Source organism: Cervus elaphus, chromosome 16, assembly GCF_910594005.1.
Source record: "Cervus elaphus chromosome 16, mCerEla1.1, whole genome shotgun sequence".
In the NCBI taxonomy this organism is placed as follows: domain Eukaryota; kingdom Metazoa; phylum Chordata; class Mammalia; order Artiodactyla; family Cervidae; genus Cervus; species Cervus elaphus.
In genome coordinates this window covers 35,079,508-35,096,349 of record NC_057830.1, presented here as the reverse complement: position 1 = coordinate 35,096,349, position 16,842 = coordinate 35,079,508, and the positions used below count along the sequence as shown (strand labels likewise).

General features: G+C 45.5%; 2 protein-coding genes across 14 annotated transcripts in view; one reads left to right on the top strand and one right to left on the bottom strand.

Annotated features, from left to right (window-relative positions):
* KIF24 (kinesin family member 24) overlaps window positions 1-5,436 on the bottom strand; it is a 64,525-nt gene extending 59,089 nt beyond the window's left edge. For all 3 annotated transcript variants that reach the window (XM_043927299.1, XM_043927301.1, XM_043927300.1), the window contains exon 1: window positions 5,306-5,436. The gene's annotated coding sequence lies outside the window, so the exon portion shown is untranslated. The remainder of the gene's footprint in view (window positions 1-5,305) is intronic.
* A 230-nt stretch (window positions 5,437-5,666) lies between these two features.
* Window positions 5,667-16,510, top strand: NUDT2 (nudix hydrolase 2). Of its 11 annotated transcripts, XM_043927556.1 has the most exons (6): window positions 5,811-6,037; window positions 7,840-7,933; window positions 8,057-8,150; window positions 8,939-8,977; window positions 13,662-13,795; window positions 15,923-16,510. In XM_043927556.1, exons 5-6 carry the CDS (start codon window positions 13,669-13,671, stop codon window positions 16,237-16,239), a joined length of 444 nt encoding a protein of 147 aa, XP_043783491.1. In that variant the 5' UTR covers window positions 5,811-6,037; window positions 7,840-7,933; window positions 8,057-8,150; window positions 8,939-8,977; window positions 13,662-13,668; the 3' UTR covers window positions 16,240-16,510. The 11 variants fall into 11 exon arrangements, with proteins under 11 accessions (XP_043783485.1, XP_043783494.1, XP_043783491.1 ...); XM_043927555.1 differs by lacking the exon at window positions 8,939-8,977 and having other exon boundaries at window positions 7,866-7,933; XM_043927553.1 differs by lacking the exon at window positions 8,939-8,977 and having other exon boundaries at window positions 7,866-7,939.
* The last annotated feature ends 332 nt before the right edge of the window (window positions 16,511-16,842 follow it).

Below are 16,842 nucleotides of genomic sequence, written 5' to 3'. Positions count from 1 at the left end.
TCCATTCATTGGGATCTGATGCTGGGAAAGACTGAAGGCGGGAGGAGAAGGGGACGACAGAGGATGAGATGGCTGGATGGCATCACTGACTCAACGGACCTAAGTTTGAGTAAACTCTGGAAGTTGGTGGTGGACAGGAAGGCCTGGTGTACTGCAGTCCACGGGGTCTCAAAGAGTGGGACACAACTGAGCAACTGAACTGAACTGAATTAATTATGCTACTTGATTAATCTTGGAAGACTTTTTATGAGATGGCAATTATCACCTCGCTTTATATAAATGAAAACAATGCAGAGATAATTTATTAAAAACAGCTATATGAATTTGTTTTGACAGCAATAAGATATCTGTATGTTGGCTACACAATTCTATACCACTAGTTCTAACCTATCAAATCTCAACATAAGCAGGTAACTTAAAAGACTATAAAAGACACACTACTGTTCCTCATTGCTTGTGAAATCTCTTCTAGTCGTTTTGGCCTGAATATCGTGCAATATTATTAACCAGCTACTTTCAGAATTTCAGTGTAACTTTATCTCACCTCACAATAAAACTAACCATCTTACAAATATCTTTTCCTCCAACCTGCAGCAAAAATATGCAGGTATAATCATCAAAATATCCTCAAAAGTGAACATCCAAACTATTTGTCAATAACTAAACTCATTAACTCCCCACGAAATCTGTTCCTCCATTTCTCTGTGCCTTGGAGAAGTGGGGGTTGGGGTGAGGTAAGTGACAAAATAACATCTAGTCACTCAGAGCTAAACTGGGAAGCATCTTTAGACTCCTTCTCCTTTAATCCCAAACCTAATCAACAGGTCCAGTCAATTTAATCTAAGTATCTGTCGCATCTCCCCTTAGATATCCTCATTCCTACTACCACAAGAATGGTTCAGCCTCAGATGGTGGTTCACCTAGATCATCACATGCCTCTTAACTGCTCTCCTCACCTCCAGTTTTGCCCCCTCCAAGCCATCGACTGCACTAGAGAACCAGATCATTATTTTGAGAGCATAGTTATGACCATGCTGCTCCCTTATTTAAAACCTTTCAGTGGCATCCTGTCACCTATCTAAAGGCCAAAATCCAAGCTTGTTAGCATGTCCTACAAAGCTTCTGATGCTGGGAAAGATTGAGGGCAGAAGGGGGCAACAGAGGATGAAATGGTTGGACGGCATCACTGACTCAATGGACATGAGTTGAGCAAACTGATAGTACAAGACAGGGAAGCCTGGTACGGGTCAGTCCAGGGGACCGCAAAGAGTCAGACACAACAACAAGGTCTACAGTCTAGCCCATTCCTCTCCCCACCTCACTCCTCAGTTCAGTCAACTTCTTAGACTGTTATCTTTGCATTTATTCACACTGTACTCTTAAATGGCCTCCTCTGACTCTCATCGAACCTCATTTTAACTTTCTCTTACCCACTGATTAAAACACAAATGAGTTTTTTCTGGTCTCCCCAGATGTGGCTGGATTTCCCTTCTATGTTCGTATCATACTTTTTGCATATTTTTATTATTGAAGCTACATTCTGTTATAATTATCTATGAGTATGTCTATTTCCTTCACTAGAATAGCATCTTGTGGTCAAGGAATGTGTCTTATTAATCTTTTTATCCCTAGAACCTAAAGAGTCCTGGGAATAATAAACATACAATAATTATTCAATGCATAAATATCCCTGCACTATTTTTAAAACTATAAAAAAGCATTTGATACCACTTGCAGTCACCAGTAGTAAAACTTTTGTATCAGGCATAGTTTGATTACTTAGGAAAACTATAGCAGAGTTGGTGTCTTGACTCACTACTTCTGAGCAAGAAAATGAAAGAAGTTCCTATCACACAAACAAATTGCTATGGACAAAGCTATGGTCACAGTAACAAAAACCTTTCATCTAGTCACTCAAGAAATAGCTTGAAGGTCTTTTATGAGCTAGGCTCTTTCTAAACATTGAGGAACAAAACAGGTAAGGTCACTGCCCTCAAGGTGCTATTATTTTAATGGAAGGAGATAATCAATAATCAAATAAGCGAGATAATTTCAGATAGTGACAAGTGTGATGAAAAAAATTAAGCAGGATGAAGATTCTACTTCGACACTGGATGATCAGAGAAGACTTCATTCAGAAGAGAATATTTGAGGTGAAATCTGAAATAATGTGAAGGAGTCATTTATGTAAAGATCAAGAGAAAGAACATACCAGGCAAACACACTGGCCCTAAAGTTGCCCTAAAGCATGACATGAGCAAGCAATCAAGAGAAGATCAGTTTGGCTCTAGCACAGTAGATGAAAGAGAAAGTTATATGAGATGACAACAGAAAGGTAGGGGACAGATCAAATGCAGTCCAGTGGGCCACCTAAAGGTGTCTGGAATTTAAAGTGAAGCAGGAAGTCTTTGGAGGATCTTAAGCAGGGGAAAGGACATGATCTTTAAAGATTACTCTGTCAGTTCTGTGGTGGAATGGATTGCAGAGAACGGGCAGAAATGGAGGGAGGGAGATCAGTGGGAAGCTACTGCAGTTAAACAGGCAGAAAATGATAGTGACTTGGAAGAGATTTTTGCTTTTGTGAGGATTAGCTGGGATAATGTAATAAAGTGCTAAATAAGCAATCAAATAACATAAGCACACACACAAAAAAAAACCTAAGAGTAAGAATAGGAGATATACATTGGTCTCTGCCTTGAGATCCTGGCACAGAGCTTCTAAAACCCTTGTAATTTCCCAAGCAATAACAGCACTAGGAGTATCTCTTAGTGGCAGCTCTGGGCCAGCTCCTGGATGGAAAGACTAAACCACAAAGAGAAGCTTAGAATTTTTCAGCCACTACCTCCTAGTCTCCAGAGAAGGGGGAAGGGCTGGCAGGGGAGTTAATAACTGATCACATCTGTATGATGAAGTCTCTGTGAAAATCCCAAAAGGACAGGGTTCAGAGAGCTTTTGGGTTGGTGTATTCATCCATGCCGAGAGGGTGACACATCCCAACTCCATAGGCACAGAAGCTCCTGCACTTGAAACCTTCCCAAGACCATGCCCTATGGACCTCTTCATCTGACTGTTATCTGAATCCTTTATCATATCCTTTAACATCCTGGTAAACATCAGCGTTTCTCTGAGTTCTGGGAGCTGCTGTAGCAAATTAACTGAACCTGAGGAGGGGGCTTGCGAACTTCCAATTCGTAGTCAAATCTGACAGAAGTTGTGGGTATCTGAGGACTTACCACTTGTGACTGGTGTCTGAAGTGGTATGGAGCAGTCTTGTGGGACTAAGCCCTTAACCTCTAGGATCTGACACTACCTCCAGGTAAACAGTGCTGGATTGAGGTAAATTGTAGAACACCCAGCTGTGTCACAGAAAATTGTTTTGGTGGGGAGGGGGAACCCTGACACATGTGGTTTTTCCCTACACAGGAAAAAAGACATACTGGTGGAAAACTGAATTTTTCCAATATGAATGGTACCTATTAGATTATGCTTATAGAAAAGTCTTCTTGTTTAATAGGATGATGAACATCAAAGTCCTTGAGACATCATCTTGGGAAGTATATAATGACTACAACACTCAAAGTACAAGAAGTAGAAATCCATCACTCATTTAACAAAATTTGTTGACGACCTACTCTGAACAAATTATGAATAGGGTTGCTGAGCGAGCACAGGAAACTGGATTAATTCATCAGTTAAAGTGAAGAGATCTGAGAAGAATATTTCAACTCACTTTACAAACAACAAAAGTGGAGTCCAGAGAAAGAAACTGCTATTCCTCCTCAATTGGAAGATAAGAGAACCATACCCTAGTTTGCTCCAAGGCCATACTATGAATAGTTAAAGATTTTCATTAACAACAGAAACCAAAAGTCTTTAATGAAGTGGTATGTGGGTAGTACATACTGTACTATGCTAAGAAAAATGTATATTTATATAAAGCCCTTGATACAGTGCTTTTCACAGGGTAAATGCTCAATAATGGTAGCTATTAATTACCTCCAGCTGTATGGTCTCTGGAAGGCTGAGTGTGTGATCTCTACCTGCCAACAACTGCTTGACTAAATTGATAATAGAGCCACAGGACTTCTAATTTAACCTTTTGATTTTCCACATGGAAAAAGAGAAATCTAAAAGAGCTAAATGACCTGCAAAGCCAGCCATAGTGAGTAAGTTAGAGCCAAGACCAAACTCTGAATCCCCAGTCGGGTTTCCATTACATGTCATAGGTCTGTGGCTTAACTATAAGGTTTTACTCAAACTTTCACAGGAAAGTAATTAAGAACAGAACTGCTATACCTAACTTTTTTCAATCCTTTTATTAAAGTCAGCATTGAGCTATGATTTTGATATAAGAATCAACAAAGCATAATGGCAACATATAGTCTTATGAGTTAAAAACGAAACAACAGTCTTGGTAATACAATTCTATCAGGGACACCTGATAAATGGAAAGGCTACCAGAGCAGCTGTTATATGTGCTCAAGTAGACTACAAGCAGAATACAAATACAAAAGAGAAAAGGATTTAAATAAAACGTTTTCCAAAACACACTGAAAATGTGACAATAGCTGTGGGTCACTAAGAAACTGAGATTATGTCTCTTGGCATACAGCAACAACAGAAGGGTTTGTTTTAAGCAACACTAAGAGAAAGTTCAATAAAAACTGGGAGACCAAGACTAAAAGCCATAAGGTAGGAAGAGTTCCAGTAAGCAACCAAAAAGTTCTCCATTTCACACAGAGTGGAAAGGCCAACCGTGAACTTCCAGGTCCTTGTGCATATGAGATTAGAATGCCCTCCTCCTAGTTCTATAAAAATTAAAAAATAATCTCTGTAAATGAGGAAAAACGGGGCAGGGCATAAAGAGGAATCCAATCTATTTGTGGTGACTTAAACTCAACACAACAAATATTTCCTGAAAAATCTACTATGTGTGAATCATGCAAGATGCTTGCCTTGCCTCAGAGACTTCAGAATTACATGGGAGAAGGGAGAAGAACGCGGTTCACGGAAGTACACAAATAATCCAAGGCAGAACAGAAGCACTCTAAGAGAGGTTCCAGTCAGGGCTATGGGTCCAAAAGCAAGACTCCGAGACTCAGAAAAAGTTTCACGGGAGAAGTGGGGAAGAAGGGTAGGCGAGTGGGTGAACGGCCGACCGGGAGACGTCAACTCCCGGTTTCCTTTACAACTGCCAGCCTCTTCACGCGCTCGGCGGGCGCCCTGCTCACCCTCTCCGGCAGAGGCATGCACTAAGGCTCTCGACCAGGCCAACCCGCCTTGATTCTCTTCCGCCATTTCTCACCTCGGAGGCTTCCAAATTCCTCCTCGGTCAACCTTGTCTGAAGACTGAAGACAACGCTTAGAGGAGAAAGCCCCAAGGCGGGCGACTGGAACCCTCTCAGCTCACAAGCTGGAGCCTGCGGCCAGGCCTCATCCCCATGGCAACGCCCCCAAGCGCCGGTTCGAACGCCCGCGCCGACGCCCGCGCGCCGGCAGTCCCACACCGTCCACCAATGAGCATCGAGGGAACGCGTGGACGTGGACCGCCTTCTCTTCTAGAAGGCCAATCAGGAACCCGATGAAACAGTGGGCGTAACTCTCACTTTCCGCCCTTCAACCAATCGTTCCACTGAAATGAAAATCTCGCGATGTTCTAAGCGAGAGAAACGCACCTTTGAGGCGGGTCCAGGATCCTTCCGCCCCGAGCAGTTGATCGTCTAAAGCGCAACCCAGCTCTTGGGATTGGTCGACGGACTGCCAGTCCTCGCCGAAGGTCCGCCTTTTGCCTCCTTCTACTCGGGGTGAGTAGCCTTAAAGAGGGATTACTGGGTTTAGTTCTCCGCGGAGAAATTGAGGCTCGGAGCAATGAGTCTGCAGCTGACTAACCTCCGGTCGCTGTAGGGTCGTGGACCTGCCTTTCTCCAGCTGGCTGTGGGGCGCGGGCAGGCCAGACTCCAGCCGCTGCAGAGAGAAGGGAGGGAGACCCTTTGGGGGCCCCGCGAGCCTTGTTTGTCCCGAAACGAGTGGTGATCGGGTAGGTCGTCGGAAACCCAGAGTACCGGGTGTGGGGCCCAGCCACCCTAGCGCCATACCTTCCCTTCCTTGGGCCTCAGTTTTAACTTTGTTACTCTTTAAACCCTGCCTACTTTCCAAGAGAGGTTTTATATTTTCTAATTACTTCCTTTATTGAATGGATACTATCGTGACAGTTACAACAGAAGTCACAGGAGAGTCCTTACTATTTAAAAACTTCTTTTTTCCTTGTGGCCTAGTTTGGACCTTATTTATCTATTATATCTCTCAAGGGGAAAAATAAATAAATATATGAATGACATTAAAGAAGTTGAATGCAATCAAATAGCCAAAGGTAGCTGGTGTCGAGTCCAGGTTGAGAGCACTGATGTTAGGAGTGGGCAGATCTGCTTTTGAGTCCCTACCCAGACTCATCTCTGAGCTGTAATTTTCTTTTTCCTCTTCTGAAAACGAGGAGTAATGCCTCATGGGGTTCTTGTGAAAATTAAGTGAAATAATGAAGGTAAAGCACTTGGCAAAATGCCTGACAAGTAGTAGCTCTTCCAAAAGTGGTAGCTATTATCTTCATACTAGAAATAAGAAAATATATTAGCCAATGGAACCAGTAGATGTACTGTAATTGAGTGCCCAATTTAGTTCAAAACTTGTCAGTTAAATAACTAATAATTAAGGAAACAATTTGTTCTTCAAAAGAGTGAAATTTCTTCTAGTAGCTATATTAAAACATCTTGGGGGGCTGTCAGGGATGTACATGGTGTGATGAACAGTGTGTTCACTGACAGTTTTGCAGAAAATATGAAAAGTCATTTTTTTATTCAACTATTAGTGAAAGCTGAGAGCATGTCATTAAAACATAACAGAGAAGCTTTCTGATGATGTTTTATACAGGGCTTAAGTGTGACATATATCTAGTACTTCTGATATGTCAGACCCTAGGTATACATTATTTGAAACTCTGCAACAACTGTTAATAGTAGGTTGGTATTTCCTTATTTGGAAAAGGAGGCTTAGAGAAGTGTGTTGCTCAAAATAAAATGCTGTTGAATTAGGGAGCTAAGTATTTCTCACTGCAAAGCCAGCCATGCTTTTCTGTGTTGTGCATTCTGTTTTTGACTGAGAAGGGATGAAAATACTTGGAACACAGGCAGTCTTTACCGTCTAAGCCACCAGGGAAGCCTCCCAGGTGACGCTGGTGGTAAAGAACCCTCCTGCCAATGCAGGAGACATAAGAGAAGGGGGTTCAATCCCTGGGTTGGGAAGATCCCCTGGAGGAGGAGATAGCAATCCACTCCTGTATTCTTGCCTGGAGAATCCCATGGACAGAGGAGCCTGGAGAGCTACAGTCCATAGCGTCACAGAGTCAGACACAACTGAAGTGACTTAGCAAGCAAGCAAACTCGTAGTCATCCTTTAAAACCCTTATGGAAGTACCCCTTGACCTAAAGATAATCATTCCGTCTTTGCTGTCTTTACATCTTACACATACCTTTGTGATGCACAAAATACATCTAGTGACTTGTCTGTTTAAATACCTTCCACTTTGACTAGTATTCAGCTTCCTATCTACTCTTCAGTCCTGTCACACTGCTTGTCGAATGGGACACACTCAACAGACATTAGATGAGAGAATGAATCCTTGCAGGCTCTAGTATTAGAATTCCCCATGTTTGCTGGAAAGCAAAAATTGTACAGCAGATGGCACTAATAGGCCACTTAACAGTTCTCCTTCACCAGAAACGATTTTTGTCCCAACCTTGTCTGACTTTGACTTCATCCTTGAAGCCAGTATTCATGTCATTACAGGTGAAATCTCCCATTTCCTCCCTCAGCCAAACAGCAAAGATAGCAAGATGACGCAGCAGCTTAGTCTTTGAAACAGAGAGTGGCAGATGTCCAGGTAAAGGTGAGGTTGAGGGAACATTTTCTTTGTCTCAGCTCATCAGTTTATGGTAGTTGGGGGTTTTTCTTTTCTTTCTTTTTTAGTTTTATCTTTTTGTTGTTGTTGTTGCTTTATTCAAAGATGGGAGCCTTATTTCTGTTCACTCCTTCGAAAGGGAAGAAGGGACTAGGAGAATTGGAGAAGAGACCATCATGATGTGCGATGTGAATAGAAGGTGAGCAGTCACATAGCTAGCTGCTTGTGGGTAGGCAGAGTTGACCTTCCTTCTCATAGTGGAGTGGCCTGGGCAAATTTTCAGGACACGAGTGCCCCAAGTTAGTTACTTGTGTGCTTGTCCAAGGTTGGCATCAAGCATGTCCCCAATACTTGGTGCTTGAGAACCCTCAGGCTACTGGGTATGGTTTTGAACGTGTGGTTATAGGTTCCAGCTTCCCAGAAAAACAAAACAAAACAAAAGAAAAGCAGAGGCATAGAAACCTTTATCAGAGAGACAAAGTTTAGGGGCATCAGACTACACTTTACCCCTCCAGGGTTGTCTTTGGGCAACAGGATCTTCATCTATGTCAGCCTTCCACTAAAACTTCTGTGAAAAGGATTCCAGTTAGACATCTTTAAAATCCTCCAAATGAATGTAGATCAAAGTGTGGGAATTTTGGAACTGGAAGCAATTTAATAAATCATTTTCGTATCCTCAGGGCCACTTGTGCCCTACGCCCTGCTCTTTCATGGTAAGCAAAGCTGTATAATGGAAAAAATACAAACTTTGGAGTTAGACTTGGTTTCCCTGTATCTCTGATGGTAAAGATTCTGCCTGCAATGCAAGAGACCCAAGTTAGGTCCCTAAGTTGGGAAGATTCCCTGGAGAAGGGAATGGGTACCCACTTCAGTATTCTTGCCTGGAGAATTCGTGGACAGAGGAGCATGGAGGGCTACAGTCCATGAGGTTGCAAAGAGTCAGATACCACTGAATGACTAATACTTTCACTTTTCGCTTTTACTTAGATTCAAATCTCAGGATTCACAGACCAGTTAGGCGTTTGGGCAAGTATTTTAAACATTTTGAATCTGAATTTCCTTATCTTAAACTGGAGGTAACAATGCTTATTGTGAAGAGTTGTCTTGAGCATTATAAAAGATTAAAAAAAACATTGCATGGGGTAGATTCTTGATAACATGGTGGGATGAAATACTGTTTCTGCTAGAGGGATTTTAGACTATGAGGAACAGGTTGCAGGAGGATTTGGAGAGCTCTTTCTAAAGGTACATTTGTGACAGCTCCTGTGGTTGAGCCGTGCTTGCAATAGCACTCTGATTAATTTGATGAAAATATTGGACCACAACACATCAGTATAGACATTTATCTGTGAATTATTTTTTGGCACCTAAGTCCTCAACCTCCTAGGCGGTGAGGGATTTGTATCTATAGAGAAAGCCAAGAGCACTTTTCCTTAGCTTCTGGAACCTTCTGCTGACACTGAGGGGGTTTTGTTCAGGTTTTTTTTAAACCACCTAAGGCACTTTGCTACTTTGCTGAAGTGTGAATTGCCTGCTGTCAGCCTGGAGTTCTCACCTCCGAAATCTGGCTGCAGGCATATTTGCATATTAGATGCTGTGTTCTTTAACCCCCTGGGGTTTGAATCCACTCAGTGTTTTGAATGTGAGTATGTGTATCTGTGAGAGAGAGAGAGAGGAAGAAAGAAATCTGGATACTTTAAAACCCCAGGACAGTTTCAGCTCCACGGTCTCCAGAAAAACAGAAAACTTCCAACAATAGCTCCATTGACTTTTATGTAAATGGCACTCTTCAGGAAAACACTGGGCTATTTCCCAAAGTCCCAGAACAGAACCTGAGCATTTGTTTGAGTGGGAGGTGGGGAGACAGTTCTGTTGAGTCAGTGAACATCTGTTGAGAGCTGCTGTGCTGGGTCCCAGGAGACAGCTCACAGTCTGGCTCTTACCTGCCAGAGGTGCAGAGATTTACCATGCTAGATGTGCGTGCTTGTGACAGCTTTGTACCATGTCCATGTAGCTAAGCTGGAACTGAGTTTCCCAGGAGTCCCTTCCTGGATAGTTCCAGGTTAGGGCTGACCTCAGGAGAATTTTGTGCAAGATTTGGAAGGCTGAAGTGAAGTAGCAGCCGGTCCACTGAAGGACAGAGCAGGATCCCGGGCATGGTGGCAGGACATACCTCTGGACACTCTGATCTGCTGGCTCACTTTGGGGTGCAGGACAGCACCCAGGCCCGCAGCTCCCCAATTCCTACTGCATCACCTCCTTCAGCTGCTCCAAGTCCCGGCTTGGGTGTACGCTCAGCTCTATGGCAAAGGGCTCCAGCTTCTCCTGCAAGTCACCCGAGTCAATGAGCTTGGAGACAGTGGACAGAAGTCTCCCACTTCACAGTCAGCTTTCCTTTCCAGCTGCTGGCCTCACCGGCTTACAGAGACTTCAGGCCTAACACCAGATGCGGAGGTGACAGAGGTACATGGGTTTCTCCATCAACTTCCTGATTGGACAAGGTCTATTCCCTACCCTGAATTCTTATAGTATTCTGTTTCTCTTATCAAACATGACAGTAGTAGATTATTCAGGCCATGTTAAAGGCCCAGAAGATGGAGGGATTAGAAGCCAGAAGGCCTCACAGAAGAGGTGACATCTGAGTTGTTGCTGAAAGGATAAGGAGATGGTTGCATGGATGGGGAAGGAAGGAGAAACTGTAGAGTTCAGCTGGCTCAAGCCAAGTGATTGGAGGACGAACAGGAGTTCTGCCTTTCTGTCCTCTCTGGGTACAGAGCACAGGTAGAAAGTGAACATCTGTCTGATCCTGGCTCTTGATCCTAGCTCTTCTGGTCTGACTGTTATCTGTGGTCACCACTGAATACAGGTATCTACTGAGATACAGTTTTGGTAGGGTGCACCCTTGTCACTAACCTAAGCCTCCTCCCCATAGGACAGTGCTGGCCTGCTGCCCTCTCCCCGGTGGTGCCACATGGCCACCGCAGGCTTGTCTCTCTTGGCCCCCATGGAGGCATCTTTGTTTCCTCATGCAGCGTTGGTGACGGCAGTGGTGTGAAAGAATGCCCAGGGGCTTCCTGTCCTAGGCCGGGCACTGTGCACTCTAGCCTTGGATCCCTAAGCTTGTCCCAACATCCATCTCATGGGACTCTACTCGAAGCAGGGGCAAGGTACCCTACACCTGTAACTTGCTGATGCTTTCTGAGCATCACGATAGGAAGGTCTGGGATCAGGTACCTATTCCTACCTAAACCTGTAACCAGTAATTTGAAATCTTCCTTCACTAGTTCTTTGGTGACAGGGTTCCTTCTGGCTTCCAGAATAAAGTCCTTAGCATGTATTTATTCCCTGGGAGACCAGGGAGCAGAACACCACATTTAATAAAAGCCCTGATAGCAGTTTATATATGAATTTTAAACTCGGAAGGATCCACACTTTACATACTGTTATGAGCCACTCTTTTTCCACTTAGTGTGTCTGAAAAGTGTTTTACAAGCAGCACATTTGTCTCTACCTCATTTTTTAAAAAATTACTTATTTTGGCTGCACTGGGTCTTCACTGTGGTGCGGGGGTTCTCTTGTTGAGGGTCACAGACTCCACAGAGCTCAGGCCCGGTGGTCGTGGCACATGGACTTGGTTGCCCCACGGCATGTGGGATCTTAGTTCCCCAACCAGGGATTGAACCCTGCGTTGGAAGGCAGATGCTTAACCAGTGGACCGCCAGGGAAGCTCATCTTGATTGAGCAGCATCATGGGGGCCATGGAGATCATCCACTCCTATTCCAGCCACTCCTCTCAGCATCAGTTGTGCCACCCAGGAGCACCTGCTGCTTCTCCGGCCCTGGAATCCTGCAGACGAGGCCCTGCAGCTCGGGCCTCTGCCTGCCTGGCCAGTCTCTCAGACCTCAGCTGTGCTTTAGATACCCGGTTTTCTTCCAGTTCTGCCATCTCACCCGGGAACCCTTGTCCATGCTGTTCCCCCTACCTGGAGCACATGTTCCTTCTTCCCTTTGCCAGTTTACCTTTTACTCATCCTTTACTTCTCTGCTCAAACACCTTTCTTTCAGGAAGCATTCCTTATCGCTTCTCGGCCTGTTGGCTAAGATCAAGTGTAGGAAGCATACCTTGATCCCTCAGGCAAGGTCAAGTTTCCAATCATACATTTTCCCTTTGGAACACAGACCTTATTGACAAATGTCTTTAAATTTGCTTAACTATTTAAAGTCTTCCTCTCCTACTAGACTATAAACTATATTCTATATTCATGCAAAGGCAAAGGCCAAGCACAGTACTTGAAACATAGTAGGTGCTCCATAAATATTTGCTGCATGAACAAATGCCACAAGTTTTTCTTTAGCAGGGCCTTACTGAAAGGATCTTCCATGTTTTTTGGGGTGTGTGTGTGTGTTTGGCTGCACGCATGGCATGCAGGATCTTAGTTCCACACCCCCTGCAGTAGAATCTCAGAGTCTTAAAGGCTGGACCACCAGGGAAGTCCCTCCTGTCTTTTGTTGACATTTTTTCCTGCAGTGGAAAGAAGACTAAATGGAAAAGACTAAAAAAAACTCTGTTGTTATTGTATGGCTGATTATGAAGTTAATGTTCTCTGTAAATTTCCAAATAATACAGATATATATGGAGCAGAAAATGAAAGTTTCCCCATAATCTCATCCTCCAGAAAACGGTATTAATGATGCACAGACATTTTTCTGTGCCTATTGAAGTCTATTGAGTGCTTATTAATCAGCAGGCACTGTTGTAAACCATTTGACAAAGTTAAGTCGTGTAATCCTCACAGCAACCCTTTAGAGCAGAGCTGTCATTACCCTGTCTTACAGCTGAGGAAACAGCCTTAGGAGCCAGCCCATCACATGGTGAATGAGTGGCAGAGCCTGAATTTGAACCCAGGCTCCAGGTTCATACTCTTGACCACTCTGCTAGTTCGCCTCTGATGGGATGGGAAGACTTTCTACCATGGGTGCCCCTTTATATTTTGAATTTTGGACCATGTGAATGTATCACATTCCAAAACATAAAAGACTGAAAAAAACCAGTAAATTTTTAGAACACTAAGCCACCATTCCTAAGTGACCCTTCTAAGCCATCAGAAACCACATTGTTTCCCAGAGAATGCTAATCAATACTCTGTGATGACCTATATGGAAAAGAATCTAAAATGGAGTGGGTATATGTATAATGATTCATTCTGCTGTAGGCAGAAACTAACCAACATTGTAAATCAACTATACCCCAAAATAAATAAATGATAGAAGTTAAAAGATACAAAGAAACCATACTTTGGGGTCTCTCTGCTCCAGAGTCTCAAGCTGGAGGCTGAGGGAAATGGGACTGTGGATTTGATGATGACATTGTACTGCGTCTCTCCCATTCCCAGCAGCTCTCCAGTTTTGGTGAGTTTGCACCTGAGGATCTCCCATCTCTACATACACACATGGGCCCTGCTCTGGCAAAGAGACCCGGAAAAGTTGGGACAGACCCACACTACCAGCTAGAGGCCGGGGCCTGCAGTTAGACACAAAGGCCTGTATCTGACTCCTGGCTTCTCCACATTGGTCCTCAGCATGTAGGTGATGAGGTCACTGTTAGCTGGTCTGTGTGACTCCCCGGCACCAGAGTGCTGCCCCCTTCCGGCCTCCTCAGTATGGATCTTCCTGTTTTGTGTAACTTGGCACATCTTTGTTACGCCTTCAGATAGACCATGGCCCTGAGAGCATGTGGCTTGATCATCTTCCGAAGACGCCTCATCCCCAAGGTGGACAGCGCTGCAATTGAGTTTCTACTGCTACAGGCATCAGATGGCATTCATCACTGGACTCCTCCCAAAGGTGGGAGGCCAGGGGGTGGGCTGTGGGGAGATGCCAGGCGCTGTTCAGAAATCCACGCTGCCAGGCACCCTACAGCACTTGCTTCCCGGTGATTGTGTAGCAGGAGGTGGGTGTGTGGGCAGAAGCTCTCGGTTCTTTCTGCATACAAGGTCTACATGCCAGGCCAGAGAAGAATCGAAATAGAACTCTGAGACTGAATACCAGGTTTCCTTGTCTCAGTCACCAGAGCGTCAGCCTCTCCAGTGAATGATGGGGAACGAGAAGAGGCACTGAGCTGGCCGCTGGGGACCCTGAGGCCAGGGCATTCCTGGGCTACAGGTTAAGAGAGAACAGCCCCCAGACAGAAGGGAGCAGAGACTTTAAGGGGAAGTGGGGTGGGGGAGAGGTGAGCAAGGCTCCTCCAGGGTTGGAGGAGGGCTTCTCTGGCGGCTCAGATGGTAAAGAATCTGCCTGCAGTTTGAGAGACCTGGCTTCAAACCCTGGGCTGGGAAAATCCCCTGGAGAAGGGAATGACGACCCACTCTAGTATCCTTGCCTGGAGAATTCCATAGACAGAGAAGCCTGGTGGGCTGTAATCCATGGGGTCATAAAGAGTCGGATGCGACTGAGCGACTAACATCTTAAGGTTGGAGAACAAGGAAGTGGGAACAGGAAAAACAATTGGCACATTTGAGTTCCACTGGGAAGAAACAAAGTGAAAAAATAAAAAAAGAGGTGTCACCAATACTATGAATAGGAATATTCACACTTGCCTCCTGACCACCTGAGTCACACTGCATGGTGCCTGTCAATGAAAGATTTCAAAGGAAATCTCTGAATTTTCCCTGCCTTAGGCGGGGGAGAAGTTACCATCTTAGCACTGTTGGGCAGAATGCTGAATAGATGCTGTTGGGTGGGGTGTGCTCAGAGGTTCGCACACAGTTCTGAGGGAAGGTCAAGCATCCCGAATCAGCGTCACCTCTCTGCCCACCAGCATCCCTCCCACCTGCCTCCCCCGATGCAGTACCTGCCTATCTTTGTGTCCACAGCTATATGGAGGTGCTTCCAGAGAAAATGCCCCAGCAGCCATGGACAGAAATGGAATTTTAAGTCCAGACTCCTGGTTGCTTTCTGTGGGAGCTGTGCAGCAGCAGCTGACTGGGGCGCTGCTCTGGGGACCCCCGGGAAGGAGGAGACTAGGATGTAGCCCTGTCTTTGAGCTAAGAAGAGAACAGTTAAGAATTCCTGCTTCCCAGGAGCTCCCGAAGCAGGAGGCCCCCAGCAACTTGTTGAAGCCATGTGTTGATCGAGGCTGCCAGACCCCTCCCAGGCCTTCTTGGCCCCCTTGGGCAAGCTGAGAATTTGCAGGGAGGGCCTTGAGGCAAAGCCGAGGGCTGCTTCCAGTCTGCAGAGCTTCAAGTTCTCTTACAACAGTTTCTTGGCAGTTGTCTGCTTGGGTTTGGTCCTTGCCAACAAATTTTCTTAGAACTGGCTCTCAGCTTGTCCTTAGTCTAAGTTCCCATCAGGACTTTCCCTATGAAACTGGAGTCTGGCCTTACTCAGTTAGAAAGATGAAAACAATTTGGAAGAGCCTTGATAGCTACTTGGAAACAGCTGCCGGTGCCTCGGTATAGGGTTTAGAGCCTGACCGTTGGCCCTGGGACTTCGGGCACCAACTGCAGACAGTGTTAAGTCCTCACTGTGGGCTATAAGCGAAGACCTCCCTCTTCAGCCAGCTCCCACCTGGCAAGAAAGGACCACTCCTCCTTGGGAGAGTCACGTTAAGGTCTCCCAGGGAAGGGTCTTCCCTGAGAACATGGGATGAAGAGAGCTCCAGAGGAAAATAGAGCAGAGGTCTGGGGGAGGCCGATTCTTCCACATCGAGGAGCAGCATTCTAGACCAGACTTGCCAAATGTATGGTTTGTTTCACTCTCTGTAGCGAAGTTGGGGTGGGGAAGGGTCTTGCCCAGACACCACACAGCCAGACCCTCCCTGTCCTGTACCCTATTCCCCGCCAGTATAGGATATTGCCAAAGCCTAGCAACACCTAGAAAAGTCACCAGAGACCCCAGCTTTAAATCATCTGACCTGGAAAATCTAGCTTTGTTGATGATTATATTTGCTTCCTCTTCTTTTTTCCTCACCAGGCCATGTGGAACCAGGAGAAAGTGACTTGGAAACAGCCCTTCGGGAGACCCAGGAGGAAGCAGGCATAGAAGCAAGCCAGCTGACCATCATTGAGGGCTTCAGAAGGGAGCTCAATTACGTGGCCAGGGAGAAGCCTAAAATTGTCATCTACTGGCTGGCAGAGGTAAAGGACTGCGATGTGGAGGTCCGCCTCTCCCACGAGCACCAAGCCTACCGTTGGCTGGGGCTGGAGGATGCCTGCCAGTTGGCTCAGTTTGAGGAGATGAAGGCAGCACTCCAAGAAGGACACCAGTTTCTCTGCTCCACAGCGACCTGAACTGACCAGAGTCCGGCCTTTTGCCTCAGTAGGATCCTTCAGGGCCTTCTGAGATGAACTGCCTTCACTTCACTTCCTTGGTCTTTGGCTCATTATAGCAGAGAGCAGAGAGGCTAGTAAAATCAGCTGAGGACTCTCAGAGGAGAGCAAGCAAGAATCTCAGCTAGGTGGAAAGGAAGGGAAAGGAGGAGTTTAAAAAAAAAGCCCAGGTCCAGTGAGTGCCTCCTTATACTTTATGAATAAACTTCAAGCAGCTTCTCTCTCCCTCTAACCTGCTGTATTTATTTCATGGACTTTTGCTCGGGGCGTGGGCGGGGGCGGTGAAGGAAAACGAGAGTGGATCAGAGCTCCAACCTTAGCCAGAGGGAACCCTGGGTCCAACCACTGTACCCCAGAGAAGCTGAGGGAGGGAGTCAGAATTAGGAAGACCCAACATGACCAGGGTAGCTCTTCTGCCCCTGGACTTCCAGGCACTTTCACCCTACCCCACCAATGTGCCCGAGATGTTGTGGCTTTTAGTGGACAGGACATACCAGTGAGTGGGACTGGAGTGAAGGAATTGGGTCTGCCCGCCATATCCACAGGTGCCGAGGACCCATAGTG